The sequence below is a fragment of the Diabrotica undecimpunctata genome, chromosome 4 (genome assembly GCF_040954645.1).
Source record: "Diabrotica undecimpunctata isolate CICGRU chromosome 4, icDiaUnde3, whole genome shotgun sequence".
Lineage (NCBI taxonomy): Eukaryota > Metazoa > Arthropoda > Insecta > Coleoptera > Chrysomelidae > Diabrotica > Diabrotica undecimpunctata.
Window position 1 is genome coordinate 13,796,945 of NC_092806.1, and position 18,643 is coordinate 13,815,587.

An 18,643-nucleotide genomic window follows, 5' to 3' on the forward strand; every position below is an offset into this window, starting at 1 on the left:
GCTCGGTGGCGTCGTGTTGCGGTGAAAAGAAATGGACGGCGGCATCACCGGGTAGAAATGACATCTTCGACGCTAAACCGGAGATGTACTCCCCGCGAAGTTTTGTTTAGACCTGCCTGGTTCTCTGCGGTTGTCTTCAGCTACTCGGGGTAGTTGTTCGGCACTGCGTATTCCCCTCCAATCGCGAATGTTCTTGAACCATGACGTCTGCTATCTTCCAATTCAACTGCAGACCTCGATTTTACCTTTTATGATAAGCTGAAGGATTCTGTACCGGTCTCCTCTAAGCGACCAGCTTTCTGAGTCCAGGTCTCAGTGCTATGTAACAACACTGGCCAAATATAGCATTTGATCATTTATTTATTGATCTCTTTATTTGGGTCTAGTTGGCCTATAATGTAACATCCCAGATTTTAAAGTGAGTAACTTTCTTAATGTTTTTTTGATCTATCTGTAGGGAAGCATTGTTGTACGGTCGGCGACAAAATGTGATAAGGTCTTAGAAATATTCATTTTAGATCCATTTAATTTCCTGTTATGTTTACGCAATTCAATTCTTGAAGGCCTTGGAGATTATTATTCAGTTCACCATTTATTTTCACTGCAAAGTATTTATTTTGTCTTATATTAAGAAAAACCCATTTTGTATAGATCCCAAAGGTCGCAAATCAGAGGAGAGCAAAGCCAAAGATGCGATCAAAAAGGCTCGGGTTGAAGATGACGAGTACCACAAGAATTTCAACGAAGAGCAAACCTATTACGGAATAGCCCACACCGTCCACGAAATCGTCAGCGAACAACCATCCATTATGATCAACGGACAGCTCAAAGAATACCAAATCAAAGGCCTCGAATGGCTGGTGTCGCTTTACAATAATAATCTTAACGGAATCCTTGCCGACGAGATGGGTTTAGGCAAAACCATACAAACTATAGCTCTTATAACACATCTTATGGAAAAGAAAAAAGTTAATGGTCCCTATTTGATAATTGTTCCGTTATCGTAAGTATAATACTGTTTTGAAACCATTTTCTTGTAGCATTTTTGTTATTTACTTTATTTAATATGAATCAACTACAATTTTAATTGAAAATATGTCTATTTTGACGGTTCGTTTTCCACTTCGATTTTGTATTACTGTATTTATTATTTATATTATAATACCATCTACTTTCAGAACTTTGTCCAACTGGGTACTCGAATTTGAAAAATGGTCCCCTTCAGTTATTGTAGTCTCGTACAAAGGTTCACCTGCTGGAAGAAGGCAGATCCAGAGTCAAATGAGGTCTACGAAATTCAACGTACTCCTTACAACCTATGAATACGTTATAAAAGACAAAGGAGTATTGGCAAAGGTTAGTGACGGTTACTGTAGTCATACAAGTTTTAAATTGACTTCTTTACGTTTTAGTTGCCGTGGAAGTACATGATAATCGACGAAGGTCACAGAATGAAGAACCACCATTGCAAACTGACGCAAGTGTTAAATACTCACTATTTAGCGCCTCATCGACTGCTTCTTACTGGAACACCGTTGCAAAATAAACTCCCCGAATTATGGGCACTTCTCAACTTTCTTCTACCCTCCATTTTTAAAAGTTGTTCCACTTTTGAACAATGGTTTAATGCACCTTTTGCAACAACTGGAGAAAAGGTAAAAAAGTGTTAAGTCATCGTGGAAGTTTGGTAAAAATCATTAAAATTAATTTCAGGTTGAATTAAATGAAGAAGAAACTATTCTTATTATTCGTCGCCTTCACAAAGTACTCCGACCATTCTTATTAAGACGTTTGAAGAAGGAAGTGGAATCTCAACTTCCCGATAAAGTGGAATATATTATAAAGTGTGATATGTCCGGCTTGCAAAAAGTTTTGTACAAGTAAGAATATATGTTCGAGAGTCTTGAAATTGTGAATAATATCATATTCTATTATAGGCACATGCAGAGCAAGGGAGTACTTCTGACCGATGGTTCTGAGAAGGGCAACAAAGGTAAAGGTGGAGCTAAGGCTCTTATGAACACAATTGTACAGTTAAGAAAATTGTGTAATCATCCGTTCATGTTCCAAAATATTGAAGAGAAGTATTGCGACCACGTAGGAATTGCGGGAGGTGTGATATCTGGGTAAGATTAGAGCCATTAATAAAGAACCATATTTTGTCTTTCCCTCCTTTTTCTTAAGAACTTACATCAAATGAACCAAGAATGTGCACTTTCTTCACCCTATTTATTTATTTAGCGTATGGTATATAATTAAAAATTATATAAACTAAAATTTTTTATAAAAATGAAAGTATTTCATCACATCACAATCACATTTCCTAAAGTATTCCCTTCTTCCTGTTTCTTCAGCTTAAAGCTTAGTTATATCTCCAATATCAGAGAACATGCTTCTTTGATCTTGGTGAAAAGCCACTACCAAATCCCAGGCAATGAAAAAAATTATTTGTTGGCCAAAGATGCCATAGCGGTGGGTCTATAATGTCAAAAGTTATACAGATGGTAGATAATAATATCAAAAAAGGAAAATTTAAGATTTAACTATGAAGTTGAACAGAAATTCGTTTCTAATAGTAGGAACAACACATATTGCAACATATACCATATTCTTCCACCCACTCTAGTATGTATAAATAAATTAAATTCTCTGAAATAGATTCATGCTAAATGCATTAATCAAGAAGCTAATATATATTTACTGGAATCGATTTCCAAAGATAAAGTTGCTCTATCCCAAAATATTGTTTCTCTTCTTTACATCAGCTGTTAAAATCTTTTTATCAAGTCTGTTTTATGGATGTTTTTCAGACGTACCAAATACAAATTATAAGATTTTTCCGAGTTAATAGGCTGTGTAAATGTGATTTCATGACCATAAAAAATTAGGTATTAGCTTATCCTTCGTCTTGCTTTTTCATTGTGCAATTTACCCCGAATCGTTGCCTGTTTTGTTTCTTCTTCTTCAAGTGCCATCTCTGCGGCGGAGATCCGCAATCATCATAGCTATTCGAACTTTTGAGACGGCTGCTCTGAAAAATTCATTTGATGTACATCCGTACCACTATCTTAGGTTGCGCAGCCATGACATTCTACGCGTCCATATGCTTCTCTTTCCTTGGATCTTTTCCTGCATAATCAGTTGGAGCAAGGTGTATTTCTCTCCACGTGTAATATGTCCGAGATATTCTAATTTTCTTGTTTTAATTGTATTTAAAATGTCTATTTCTTTATTTATCCTTCCCAGAACCTCTTTGTTTGTGACGTGTTCTGTCTACGATATTTTTTTGTTTCCGGTTTTATTTGTTTTTAGTAAAATCGCTGCGAAGACATCTTAGCCTGAAGAGTGTCCCAGTGTATATCCCTATTTTTTGTAACAGTTTCTTTCAAGGGGATTGGATAGGAAATATGTGCGACAGAAAAGAGTGAGAGAGTTATATTAGTTATATTAATTGTTTTTAACATTTTTAATGTCTTAAATAGGTGCAAAATCTAACTTAAAAGTTTTTCTTTCAGACCAGATATATACAGAGCTTCAGGAAAATTCGAACTTCTAGATAGAATATTGCCAAAACTGAAAGCTACCAACCACCGAGTGTTGCTCTTCTGCCAAATGACTCAGTTGATGACCATAATGGAAGATTATTTAAGTTACAGAGGCTTCGGTTATCTCCGATTGGACGGAACTACCAAAGCGGAAGACAGAGGCGACCTGCTTAAGAAATTCAACGATAAGCAGAGTGAATACTTTATTTTTCTATTATCCACCAGAGCTGGAGGTTTAGGTTTGAATTTGCAAACTGCTGATACCGTGATCATATTCGATTCAGATTGGAATCCTCATCAGGTTATATATTATTTCATATTTTTTTTTGTGCTATATATAATCTTGTTATTTTTACAGGATTTGCAAGCTCAGGATCGAGCTCACCGCATTGGTCAACAGAACGAGGTCAGGGTGTTGCGTTTGATGACTGTCAACTCTGTGGAAGAACGCATTCTTGCTGCAGCTAGATATAAGTTAAATATGGACGAGAAAGTTATCCAGGCTGGTATGTTCGACCAAAAATCAACGGGAACTGAAAGACAGCAATTTCTTCAGCATATTTTACATCAAGACGGAGATGATGAGGAGGTACAGTCTTTAAATATTTCAAATATATAATTCAAAATTTATGAAACTGAGATGCGGATGTAACTAACTGTCAAAAGATGTTACGGTCTTCATTTGGTTATTTCTTTTATTTTTAGGAAGAAAACGAAGTTCCTGACGACGAAACTGTAAACCAGATGATCGCCAGGTCTGAAAACGAGTTCGAACTCTTCCAGAAAATGGATCTCGAAAGAAGAAGAGAGGACGCTAAGCTCGGATCAGCCAGAAAATCTAGATTATTGGAAATAAGCGAGTTACCTGACTGGCTAATCAAAGAAGATGACGAAGTGGATTGCTGGAACTACGAAGATAATGACAGTGTCTTGGGAAGAGGAAGTAGACATCGAAAAGAAGTGGATTATACGGATAGTTTAACGGAGAAAGAATGGTTAAAGGTAAAATTTAATTACACATACTGAATAGGACATAACTCTAGAATGGTGAAACTTACTAACATAGCTACACTCACTTATTTCTTAGTTCTTAATCGTGTCACAATGACGATATATATTTTCTCAAATTTTAGCTCCATTAAGCTGGAGAGACTAATCCTCAAAATAATCCATTAATATAATTCTTAAAAGAATCCAAATTATAATTCTCAAAAAATATGGTCGATCGCCCGATGTGTGGTCTATACAGTGCTAGTCAAAAGTCCGTTCCCCCGTCGTATATTTTGAACGGTTATACTTATAATAGTCAAATTTGGAGGGAGGTAATACACAGACGTAGGCTTCTTAACTAGTCATGACAAGTGACGTAGTAGTGACAGATGACGTTACAGCGCCACTGTGACAGATAATTTTAAATAGGACCTTATGGCAAGTGATGCCTCGTTTGAAAGGTATTGAAAATACTAATTTTATTTGAGTTTAAGCTCATTTTGATGAATAAACTAAATTACTACTAAAATTGTAGTTTCGCATTTAATTAATAAATATTGAAACCTCCGCCTCTGGTTACTTGTCAAAAAGTTGACGTTTTTCGTTTTTACATCAACATCAACTTTTTTGACAATTAACCAAAGGTGAACGTTAGAATATTTATTAATTAAATGCGAAACTACAATTATTTTAATATACCTATTCAATTATACTAATTTTGTTTGGATTTAAGATTATTTTGACGAATAAATTAAATAAATACTAAAATTATAGTTTGTCATTTAATTAATAAAAATTCTAACGTCCGCCTTTGGTTATTTGTCAAAAAAGTTGACGTTTGTCAATTCTCTAGTTGTTTTTGTTTGCAAAAGCATTTATAGCTCAATATTTAGTTTCTGTTTCTGCTTAGTTTATTAAATTCTCTAGTTATTTTAAGTTTGCAAACGCGTTTATATCTGAATATTTAGTTTCTGTTTCTGCTTAGTTTAGTCAATTCAAATTTAGTCAAGTTGGTTTTAGTTAATTGTTCTTAGTTAATATTTAGTTTAAGTAATTATTGTTTAACGAGACGTTTAAATCTTTACAAAGGCAGAATGGTACTTACTGTAGCCGACAAAGTAGCAGCTGTGTTTATAATTGTGTGAATATGGAAATAATTTCCATGCAGCGGAACGTCTTTTTAATGAGAGGTACTCCGATTGCCCTATATCTAGAGCTTACTATAAGTTTAAACAAACAGGTAGTGTTCAAGATGTCAAACGAACTGGTCGACCAACAATTAGTGATGACAAAAAAATTGTCATAATTTCAGAAATGGTAGTGAACCTTACTTCTTCTACAGCCCAAGTTGCATCTATCTATGGAATCAATCAAAAGACAGTACACCGAGTGTTGGCGGACAACAAATTTCATCCATACAAATTAAAAATTGTGCACCAACTTTCAGATGATGACCTCGACTGAAGACTAGAATTCTGTGAAAATATGTGCAATAAAATTAACCAACAGCCCGATTACATAATTAATTAATTAACATAACAATTTGTTTTAGTGACGAAAGTACTTTTTCTCTTAATGGAAATGTTAACACACACAATGTGAGGTATTGGAGTGATAAATGCGCATGTTTTCGTGAAACACATACTCAATTTCCAAAAGAAAAAATGTTTAGGCAGGTATTTTGGGAAACCACATAGTTGGGCCTGTTTTTTTCAATACTAACGTAACCGGTGAAGTGTATCTGGAGATGTTACAAAATGCAATTGAACTGTTAATATTCAAAATTTTGGAGAATAATCTAGATGAATTCGGCAACTTGGAAATAACGTTTCAACAAGATGGTGCTCCTGTACACCATTATGGTGCAGTAAGATGTAACCTAGATGTGATATATCGTGGTAGATGGATTGGAAGACGAGGTACGATAAAATGGCTAGCTGGGTTACCGGACTTCACACCATTAGATGTTTTTCTGTGGGATACTTGAAATCTAAAGTTTACGCTACAGCACCCGACAATATTGACATTTTGAAACAACGAATTATTGAAGAATGTAGGGCAATTTCCCCCGACACATTTGAACAAGTACGGCAAGAGTTTAGAAAGAGGATACATTACTGACAGGAAATAGATGGAGCACATTTTGAACACTTACTATAAGAACTGGTTGTTAAATATTTATTAATTAAATGAGAAGTTACAATTTTAGTAATTATTTAATGTATTCATCAAAATGAGTTAAAACTCAAACAAAATTATTATGACTGAATAGGTATTTTCAATACCTTTCAAACAAGGTATCACTTGCCATAAGGTCCCATTTAAAATTATCTCTCATAGTGGCGCTCTACGTCATCTGTCACTATTACGTCACTTGTTATGACTAGTTAAGAAGCCTACGTCTATTTATGACCTCCTTTAAAATTTCACTATTATAAGTATAACCGTTCAAAAGATACGAGGGAGAGAACGGACTTGTGATTAGCACTGAATAACTGCTCGTTTCAAGAGACCAAACAAGACAAGCGACCAAAATGAATTACTTCGACAATTGTCCAGAGCTATCTTGACCTGTCAAAATAAATTTTGCTGTTAGTGAAATTTAATTAAATTTAATTTAACTCTGCTGTTAGTGAATAGACCCTTTGGCTATGCAACTCATATATTGTAGACATTTTTAATGTAACATTACTTTTCCTTGGACAGAACATTTTAATAGGTTTTGCTTACTTTTTCTTAAATATTAATAATTTTAGGCTGTAACCCGCACTGGAAACGAAGAAGATGAGGAAGATCAAAAGGTGAAGAAACATAAAAGAAAATTTTTAACAGCTTATATGTCGTTTTCAACCAACTTTAATAGATATATTATCGCTACAGTTTTCTTAAATGTTAATAATTTGTAGGCAATAGACAATACTGGGGATTACGAAGAAGAAGACGAGGAAGAAGAAAAGGTCAAGAAAAAGAAAGGTCGTAAAAGACGGAAACGTGGTGATGACTCTGACTGTGAAGTAGATAATATCATCAAGAGAAAGACTAAATTACAAATTGGCGATACGAAGATGAAGAAACAGATGAAGAGGTTGATGGCGATAGTTACAAGATACACGGATAGGTAACGTAATACATTTGATTCGAGAATATATTCATAATTACTTTTTCCGTCGACTGTGCGTCTGTGACCTAAGAAATCCAAAGTACTTGATATAAAAAAAGCACACATCTCGATTTCTGTACATATAAAATTATATCAATTAATTTTAAGGTCATTTTACTAAAAACGCAGTCGACAGAAAAGTTGTGTAATTACTCATGGATTAATATGGCAATTAATAATATCAAACATTAACACGTTCGCTGCCGCTCGCGCGTTAGAGTGTCTTGATTATTAATTCAATTAAAACACTTGTTTGTTAAATCACTGTTGACATTTTAGCGATGGTAGATTGTTAAGCGAACCCTTTATTAGACTACCACCGAAAAAAGATTATCCAGATTATTATGAAATTATCAAGAAACCAATTGATATGAATAAAATCCTGAATAGGATCGAAGATGGCAAGGTAAGGAAGTTTTATTTTAGAAAATATAATATATTGTTTATCCCACCTTTTCGTTAGTTTTTTATCATATACGCTTCACTTTTAATTTTCTTCATTACCCTTAGTATATTAAAGGTAATTACAATTTTCACCGCCTTTCCTCAAATAATTGTGTCCCTTTATTCTTTTTGTCAGTGTTGCTTCAATTTTGTTTATATAGGATCTCCGAGGTCAAACTTCCTTCCTTTTATCCATTTCCTTCCTATACTGCGATCTGAAAGAGCATTTGTGTATACTCTACATCTATGTTTCTCATTTTCGGCTGTCCAGTCCCTTTTGGGCCGAAGCCTTACTAAAACAAGTACTCAAACCTTTTCCTCACTTCGTGGCCGCTCATGCTCGCTCGCTGGAGGTTTTTCGTCCTTACTGAGCTTAATCGTGGATTTTCTTTGTTTTTTTTCTTGTCCATTCTTGTCTCACGGGATGCTGTGGAATGGATCGTTACTTTCAGCAGAGCTTTGCATGCTGGAAAAAGACTAATGGAACCCGAGTGTCACACAATCAACGAGAAGTGTGCGAATTATTTAATAATAAATATCCACAACACAGGATTAATCAAGCAACTGTAAGTAGAGTACTCAGGAAATTTTATACAAGTGGGAGCGTTCGCTCTTTAGGTAACAATTTTGGACTGTCAACATTTGCAGGTCACCGAACTCTCAAAAATGAAAATTGGCATCCCGAAGTCAATAGTATGCAAGAACTGTGGGTAGATGAAACCGACAGAAGGCTGGAGTTTTGTGAGACGGTTGCAAATTTGCTCGGAAGACATCCCAACGTTAGAAACTGTATCCCATTTTCTGACGAAGTAACATTTTGTTTAAACGGATCCGTTAATAAACAAAATACACGCTTTTGGAGTCCAGAAAATCCACATTGGTTTTAAGAAGGTCATACACTAGTGCCACAAAAAGTTAATGCTTGGGTTGGGATTGTTGGAAATCGGATAGTGGGCCCAAATTTTTTCGATGGCAAGCTGGGTTGCAGATGTTTACTTAGATTTTTTACGTTTTGACCTTATCCAAGCCTTAGTAGTCATGTTGCCTAATAAAGCCGATCGGGATGTATCGTCTAATAACATGTGGTGTCAACTTATTTTAGGATGACGTGCAGAATTGTGTTCAAGAAATATTTTCAAATCGATGGATAAGTGAAGTTAGTATGAATGCCCACCTCGGGCTCCGGATTTAACCCCCTAGACTTTTGGTTGTGAGGTTATTTAAAAAGCAAAGTCTATGTAAATAGGCCAGACAACATCTAAGAGCTAAAACAACGCATTAGGAAGGAAATTTTAAACATCACTCCTAATAATATTATTCAGAATATCTCTGATGGATTCGAACATTGAATTGGCCACTGTCAGATAGTTAATTCATATAGATAGGTCATTTTGAACATGTTATTTAATAAAAGGTCTTTCCCATTTCATTTGTCTTTTTGCTCCTAGTGTATTCCAAAACATTTCTTCGAATATTTCGTAAAGTTAGTAGAGAAGGATAGCTAAGCTGTATACCGTTGAATTTCTCTCTGAAAAAGCTATTCATTTCTTTAATTAAATATAGAGTAATCTAAAAAAGTCAGTGACCTCATAACTTCGACAAATATAACAAAAAAAAAAAATTAGATGTGCAACAGAAAATTTGCTACCAATCTCTCTAATTTTAACAGTCCTTTCCTTCCAGCATGTCATATTGTTTAACTAATTCTTTTTTTAGTACACCGACTTTGCAGACCTTGAACGGGACTTCATGCTGCTTTGTCAAAACGCTCAAATCTACAACGAAGAAGCCTCCCTGATCCACGAAGACAGCATCGTGCTCCAGTCGGTGTTCTGCAACGCTAAACAGCGCATCGAAACCGACGCAGGAGAATCGGAGGTAGAAGAAGAAAAAGAGGAATGTAAGTCTGATACCGAGCCAGTTGTCAAAAAGCCCGAGGCCGAGTCCACGGTGAAAATGAAAATTAAGCTCAAGAGCAGAAAGCTCAATAGTATCGGTGCTAGTGGTAGGAGAAAACGTCAGAAAAGGTATATTTCTGATGATGAAGATGAAGAAGACGATTAAATCTTTTTCACTTTTTAGGTGTTGAAAATTTTTAGTGGAATAAGTTGATACATTTTAGGGAGATGGAAGTCAGTTGCTGATTAATATTGAGTTTTATGTACATATTGGCAATATAAAGTCTGATAACCTTGAATCTAAGATAACTCCAGCAAAGAAAAACTAGCAAGCCCCTCAGCTGTAAGTTTCTAAAGTTAGAACATACTGCAATAAGCAATAATAGCATAAATGGATATCTTACAGATATTTTATGGACAAACAAAATGACAAGTACAAAGTGCAAGAATAGAATTTATACAACTTGCATTAGACATCAGTCACGTACGCAATAAACTCTAGAAATGAGATAACAACAAAATGGCCATTGAAAACGAATAAAAATATGATGTATCAATTGAGTATCAACGATATAAGAAGCGAGGATATTAGAGAAGAACTGTGAGTACTTGTCGTGAGGTGGTTAAGAGTACGCACGCGATTTTGGCGAGATATTTTGCCATATGATCTAATTTAAAATAGTTTTACAGTATTAGTATTAATAACTTTCGATGTGTAGTGTGTACGCCAATATATAGGGAAACTCACAATTTGTAAATACATTTTGTGACCTCGTAAGTTTGTTATTGTACAAAAGTCAACAAATGGTGGATCCTCAGCGATACATTATGAAAAAATGTACAGAAAAATCTTAAAATGGACAAGGGAATTCGTTAAAAATACTAGAAGAAATTTTAAGTACCATTCGGGGCAAGAAGTCATTGGTCGTTTTAAGAAAACGTCGGCTTCAGTTTGGTCTCAAGTAATTCAAGGATTTAGACCAATTGTACATACTCTTTAATCAGTGGCTGACTTTCGCGTTTAAGACGCGTACAATTTTACCTACCTAAGGTATTAAAAAAATTTCTGGTTGTGCTAATGTGATATTTTTTAATTAGTTTAAGTGGATGATCTTCTAATATATTTCGATATTAAAATATCATTTGTTGGACGTGGTTGCCTCTAGAGTGTATCAACGTTGTACACAAGTTAAATGTAATGTTTTTAAACTCTCAGCTCAAAGCTTATGTATTAGGTATTCTTGGAATTCTTATTCCAATTTTACAATATTTTATTTATTTCTATCGCAACAACTAGATATATTGTAGTTTAGGAGATTTTATCGATCGTTGCTGGTTTACAATTACTTTTATCACGTGATATATGAAGTAACTGATATGAAAAACAGTATGTCGAATAAAATAAAGTGTTCAGAAAAATTTTGAAGAAAAATTATAATCATTTATTTTGTCGTATATGCCATAACATGACAGTTGGCCGTGCTTTACTATTAATCTTTGATTTTTAATTTTGGTTTAGTAGCTGAGAGGGCACTTGAAGAAGAAGCTGAAAGATAAAATAGAAGCGATAGAGGCTATCTGATAGAAAAAGGTGACGAACAATAACATATCCAGAATGAAAACTTCTTGGTTTAAAAAGGAAGTGAAGATAAAACGCAAAGAAAAAGAAAGTAGGGGAGAGTTGCCCAAAATGAGGACCCCATCACATTTTGTGACATAAAATGAAAAGTTGTAATAAATAAAATATTTTACATAATTATGTAGTTAAAGTGTGTCTTCAGGTACCAGAAAACAGATATTGAGTATTTAACAAAAATTACGTAAGGGCAGAAAAGTTAAAGTGTATCTTCAGGTACCAGAAAACAGATATTGAGTATTTAACAAAAATTACGTAAGGGCAGAAAAGTTAAAGTGTATCTTCAGGTACCAGAAAACAGATCTTGAGTATTTAACAAAAATTACGTAGGGGCAAAAAATAGGACAGAAATAGACATTTTTGAAAATGTGCAAATACCTCGTTTTTTAAGAAAGAGTGGGTAAAATGGGGTACATGGAAATATTAGGTTATTTTTTAATTAAACATGTAATGAAGTATTGAACATTATTATACAGTAGGTTCAGTATGACAGTATGAACAGTATTAAAAAATAAAAATTAAACTATAAATAAAAAATCGCATATAAAAGTGTCATCATTATCTTCACAGTTTGAACAAGCTTCATGTGCCCATCCACCACATTTGCAGCACCGAATCTACCTTCCTGATCGAAAGTGTTTTTGTACATCTCGTTGCAAAAAATGCAAGCTTCTTCGTCTTCTTCTTCCTCGTCTTCATTAGAGGACGTATCAGAATCTTCAGCCTGACACTTTTTATTTTTACGCTTATTTTGGATAGACAAACCATTCTTTTGTTTCATTTTCTTGGGCAGTAACAGGACTGGTTCTCTAGTCTTTCTTTTCTTTAATAGAATATCACTGGAAGTCGCAGATTTTTTATTTTTGTTGAAAAGGTCTTTTTTTGGGTTTAGGTACCTTCTTGTTTCTCTTGGCGCTCCTGTTCTTCGGCCTCTAGTTCAGCCTTGTATGGTGACGATGTTAATATGAGAGTTTTACCTTTCCTCTTGTTACTATTCCTTTTTACACGCTCCTTTTCTTGGGGTGGAGGCATCAAAATTTTTGGTGAAAGCAGAAAAGCTGATTTGGGTGACGTAGACCCACCTGTTGAAGTAGATGGCTCAGGAGAAGTTTCTTTATAAGGCTCAGGAGAAGCGTCGTTAGAAGGCACAGTTCCACTTGAAAAAGTAGAATGTTCTGTTCTATTGTTTGTGGCGTTGGTAGTAGTGCTGCATGATATCTGCTGCTAAGAATTGTGGTTTGGTTATTGTGTGGTATCTGACGGGGCAAACAGGTAATCAGGGAATACATCTCTATTGAAAGGATATATTCCTGTTTTTTCAAATCCCTTCACTGCGGTTTGAACATTAGCTGCTCTTGAAAAAGCAGCATTGACTAGTTGTCCAATTTGATAAATTGTAACACCCCTGCCAGGGTGATTAAGCTACCTTTTTTAACGTATTGTGCATAAAATGTACTAAGTGGTGCCATAAATGAGACATCCAGCGGTTGTAATCGATGTGTGGTGTGTGGTGGAAAACATAATAATTTATTTTCCCGAGCAAGATGAAGGAGTGCTAAACTTTTGGTATGGGAACTGTGACCATCAAGAATAAGCAGCACTGGTTTTTGAGGTCCGGGATTAGAAAACTCAATAAACTTTTTAAACCATACAAATAGTTTTCTTTGGTAATTCAACCAGTCACTGCAGATGACCCTGGTGGGGCACCATCCATTAAGAGCGGATTTGCTTTCTTACGGGGAAATACAAACATCCCTGGCATAAAATTCTCTGCAGCATTTATACAGGTTTCTAAGGTCACCAGTACACCTTGTTCTGCTGAGGACAAACAACCCACTTGCTTTTTACCACGCAGAGCAAGGATTCTGGCAGGCTTGTTAGGTACAGTCATAATGCCGGTCTCATCTACGTTGTAGATATCATTGGGTGATAAATTGTGTTGCGTATATAAAAATTCAAGCAAATCAAAAAATTTCGTTACTGCTGCTGGATTAAAACCTTTTGCTCTTGCCAGTGAAGTTTTTTCAGGATTATGTAATGCTAATTGGGGTGTCGCCTTAGAAAGCCATAAAGCCAATGTTTACCAGCCATTTTCTTATCTTCATTAAATACGTGTGGAATGTGATTTTTAACGGCTAAATCGAAAGCTAGTTTTCTTAAATCTAAAAGGCCAAACAATCTTTCTTCTAAATATAAAATATAATCCATAAGTTCATTTTCTTGCGCTTCGGAAAACACAGTCTTAAACCTACCCAATATTTTTTCTGCAGCTTCTTTCGAACTCAATCCTTTTTCTCGAGCTTCTTTTACTTTGCGCTCCAAAGTAGTTTGTGGAATAGCATACAGCTTCGATGCTTTTCTGTAACCCATGTTGCCTTCTAACACTTCTAACACTTCTTGAATGGCGGCCATCATACATACTTTCCTTGGACCAACTCTGTCTTTTTTTTTTTGTAAAACGACCTATGTGAAATCTTAAAAAAAACATAATTATTTAGATAATTCAATGTATAAATGCTAGTAGTTTTTGTATAGACTCAGACTTTTTTCAATAATACCTTTATATTTAAATAATTTGTCAAAAGCAGTTCTACCTAGGTACCTAGTAAAACGTAATCGACATTAAAATATTCCATAGGTTAAAATGGGGACGTCCCCGTTTTGAGCTACCCTTACCGTCCCCATTTGACCCGTTTATGACGTAATTAAAAAATATGGCGTATCGAAGCTAAAATGCTAAGATTTTTAAATGAGTATTATGTGAAAATGTGGCTTAAAGACAGCGGAACCAAAGGTCTACTTACCGAAATTGATTATTTCAATGTACCTTGCTAACACCAACCAACAGTGCAGGTTGAAATCGTAAACAAATCACAAAAAATCTTGGTTCGACTGTACACAAAACAAACATAAGCTCATACCTCGTCTACTTACTGCAAACTGGTTAGTAGGCAACTAAGAACAGCCACGCGTCGTTCGGCGGTCAATTCCCCACTTTATTACTGAAATTTTGAATGTCCCCATATTACCATGCGTCCCCGTTTTAGGCGACTCTCCCCTATTTCTATAGTATAGAACCAATAAACTCAGCTGGCATACTACAAACGAATTTTAAAGGGAACAGAGGGAAGTTAATTCTAAAAATTAGAGGAGAGCATCAAGATAGCTTCTCTAAACCGATGGGACAAGACTGTTAAGGAACCTAGAAATAAATATGGAGAATTAGTACAAAACGAAAAGACATAAACCAACTAAATACAAATAAAACACATTCAAAAAGAAACATGGAGTGATTACTTGCAATACTTATTCGCTAAAGGCGAAGAAGAAAATAAGCGAACCATATCAGAAGTAGTAATAGACGAAGAACTACATATTAGATAATGAGGTAGCGTAGAAGCACTAAGAAATTTTAATAACAAAAAATCTGGGAGAACCGCATTAATAAAGCATCTTTTGAGAGGAAACTGATATCTGGCTAAATAAATGTGGAAACATGGTAAACTTAAAGATTAAAAATACAAAAAAAAGACATTTCAATTTTTACATTTATGAAGAAGAAATGATGGGATTCAGCGGTTTGATGATGGATCAGCAGATAGAGTTGAGCAGTACAAAGCTGGTTTGTTAAAAAAAAGATAGTTGTCTTCCTATTTACATCCAAAAACATTAAAAAATGACTACTTTTCGGGTAATTTCTTTCAACTGATATGTTTTTCCGAAAATATTTATAAAGCACACTAATAGTAAAAAAAATGTCTTTTTATTTAAAATTTTACTCTTACAGTAGCGAAAGGCTTTTAAACAGGTAGTAAAAATACGTATTGTAGCCCTTTAAACTAATCAGATGACCTGGACTCTGGATTATTTGAATAGAGTTTTTAGACTTCATGTATAGTAGCTTTGGTTACCTTTTTTTGAATGAGATAAGACTGCATTCAAAAGATCTATAAAAGAATAAGTTGTTCGTTTAAAAATAAGTCTTTAACTATAATAAACACTATTAGTTAATTGAAAACCAGCTACCATCTTATACTGCATCTTAAAAGAAATCTTATGTACATTATATTCAAAAAATTTCAAATTTTCTCTAATTAAAATTCTAGCAAATATTTCAATTTTCGATGCGTAGTTTAGAGAAACTCAACGTCTATTTTCTGCCCTTCAAGGTAGATGGCACCGTCATAGGTGCGTTCACTCAATAGTGAAGAATGCAGTTAGTAACTAGGCACATATAAAATCATAATGATATAAATATATACACAATGAGCAAAATAAAAATAATAATAACAATAATAACTATCAAGGGGAAGAGGACTTATGGACATAGGTGAGCAACTGGATAAACAAGTTGCTATTTAAGAACTTATTTTCAGGTTAAGGCTGAGACATCTACTTTACATCGAGCAATTTGCGCAGTAGATGATACAACGCCGCTTAAACTGAGGGAACAAGAAATGCGCATAAACTACCTGACTAAGCAAGAAAAATGCGCATCTGGATGAGTAAACCTCTGCATGGGCGACATGTCAATAATATCAGCCAAGAATATGTCGACAATACAGCGTCGAACTATTGGTTGACATCAGGAAAGATGTTTCCCGAAACTGAGGGTTTCCTACTTGCCATTCAGCAAGTCCAAAATGACAAATCCCTTTATGGATGCCAAGCACAAGAAACCATCCAACATCTTACCGGTGGCTGCCAGGCGTTTGTCGGTACTGATTATAAAAAACGTCATGACTCTCCACCAAGATCTACTGGGACTTCTCCAAACCGACCATCTTCCTTATTATCAATACGTCCCTGACAGAATGCTTGAAAATGACAACTACAAGCTATACTGAAATCGCACTGTGCTCACAGACCAACCAGTGGCACATAATAGACCGGATCTCATACTAGTTAATAAACTTACTAGACAAACAACACTTATTGATGTAGCGATACCTAACACCAATAATTTGCATGTTAAATACAACGAAAAAATCGCCAAGTACAGGGATCTAGAAATACAAATAAGGAGACAGTGGAGAATGAAAAATAGACCCAGACAGTACCTATTATTCTTCTACTACTGGTGTTATTCCCAAAAACCTCCCAGAGAACATAAAACAGCTGGGTCTAAATGAACATCTCTATAAGACCATGCAGAAAGCTGTACTCCTCGCCACGTCCAGATGTGTACGAAAATTTTTGGGATATACTCCAGCATACCAAGTCACCTAGGGCTCGATAACACAAAAAGAGTCCCACCAGAGCTCAATCCTTTTGATACCATAGGTATCTGGGATAAGTGGATCTTCCCCTTATAGGGGAGTGTGAGCCGTATGGCTAAATCTGGATAATAATAATGGTCCCCGAAACGGATGTGACAGCAGAGTTCGAGCGGAACAAAGTCGATATAAGCAAAGCTTACCGAGCTACCGAGAAGAAAAAAACAACGAAAATGTCACCGAAAAAATTAGGAGACATTCATTGCTGAGTGGGACAGGTGAAATAATAGTGAGAGTATCGAAGTCAGAATTATATTGAAAAATAAATGGAGAAGAAAAATTATTGTAGGAAGCTCAATAGTGTCGAAAGCTTTTTGGAAATCGTCAAACGTTGGTACAAGTGGTCTATTACATTCCATATTATATGAGATATGTAATAAGAGGAAAAAAGGGCAATATGCCTAGGTAAAAGTAGAAGATCTTTCGAAGTAATTCTCAAGTTCATTGATTTTTCATACAGTTAAATAATGTTGGCTTAACTTTGGATATAGAGTACTGTGTTTATATTTTTAACGACGTGTGGATTCCACCGTTCCTAAAAAGTATCTTCTCTTTATTCTATTTATATATCATTTTTTTACTTTTTAAATGAATGAATACTTTGATACATTTTTAATTTACTAATATAAATAAATTTTAAAATCTTAACTCACAAAAAAAAAACAAATTATGGCCCTCACGGAATGGTTGTACATGAAAATTTTTTCTTCTTAAAACAATAATATTAGAAAGTTAATGTTTATATGAGCGACAAATATATATTTTGACAGTTTTATACATTTGTTTAAATATATTATTGATCCATTTTGTATATCATAGATTTCTTTTTATGATGCCCTCTGTTATTTATTGATTTACAATGGTGCAATTTTACTCAATAGTTACGAAGTGCAATATGTCTTTCATTTTTTAAAAGCTTTAAAATACGTGTTTGACATGTCTCAAGTTATACTGTGCATTAAATGTATTTCAGCCAGTTAATGTCTTATTTTTTCCCCAAAGAGAAATCACAACTTTTGAGTATTTATATTTACCCGAACATATCTGCAAATTTGGATTTAAGGCAGTTTTTGGTACATGAGAATAAAATGTGACGTCACATAACGCAAACCTATAGAATAGAGGAATAAAATGTTCGATGTTCTCAATGCATTTCTTTCAAGAACAAGCCTGGTAAATTATGCGGCGTGAATATCTAAGTGTACGTTCACACAAACTGCTATGGCGCAATCAGCGATACGGTGCTTTGCTCTACGATGATATCAAACACTTGTATCTTAAGCGCCTTGTTCAAATAGCGCGCGATTTAGTGCTCTGTTTGATTCCATCGCCAGTACTCGCCTGTCCAGCGAGCGATATGGATGTGTAAAAATTAATAAACAATGTTCGAACCCCTGTGGGATCAACGATCAAAAGACTATCGCAATAGGGACAAGGTGAATAAATTATGGGTTGAGGTTTCAGAGGAATTACAAGTGACGAGTAAGTATTAATTACTGTTTATTAATAATTGCCGTACTATGTATGTTCTTGCTTATTAGAAGTGTTTGCCATTAGAAAAACATTCTGTCTAGTTTAGTTTGGGTTATCAAAACTATATTTAAAGAGAATAATATTTAAAAATTTTAACGAATGTTGTTAATAAATAATAATTATTTTTCCAGTATCAAAATACCTAAGTAATCAAGACAACA

General features: G+C 34.7%; 1 protein-coding gene across 3 annotated transcripts in view; it reads left to right on the forward strand.

Moving 5' to 3' along the window:
- LOC140439200 (ATP-dependent helicase brm-like) overlaps positions 1-17,918 on the forward strand; it is a 47,443-nt gene extending 29,525 nt beyond the window's left edge. The window contains exons 9-21 of one of the 3 annotated variants that reach the window (XM_072528952.1): positions 652-1,003; positions 1,179-1,356; positions 1,413-1,655; positions 1,714-1,880; positions 1,938-2,126; positions 3,516-3,846; positions 3,904-4,134; positions 4,251-4,547; positions 7,292-7,336; positions 7,442-7,653; positions 7,975-8,101; positions 9,856-10,166; positions 11,557-17,918. In XM_072528952.1, the coding sequence (XP_072385053.1) occupies positions 652-1,003; positions 1,179-1,356; positions 1,413-1,655; positions 1,714-1,880; positions 1,938-2,126; positions 3,516-3,846; positions 3,904-4,134; positions 4,251-4,547; positions 7,292-7,336; positions 7,442-7,653; positions 7,975-8,101; positions 9,856-10,166; positions 11,557-11,563 (2,690 nt within the window). In that variant the 3' untranslated portion in view covers positions 11,564-17,918. Of the gene's footprint in view, positions 1-651; positions 1,004-1,178; positions 1,357-1,412; positions 1,656-1,713; positions 1,881-1,937; positions 2,127-3,515; positions 3,847-3,903; positions 4,135-4,250; positions 4,548-7,291; positions 7,337-7,441; positions 7,654-7,974; positions 8,102-9,855 lie in introns of all 3 variants that reach the window. The other 2 variants (XM_072528951.1, XM_072528953.1) reach the window with 2 other exon arrangements.
- Positions 17,919-18,643: the final 725 nt, after the last annotated feature.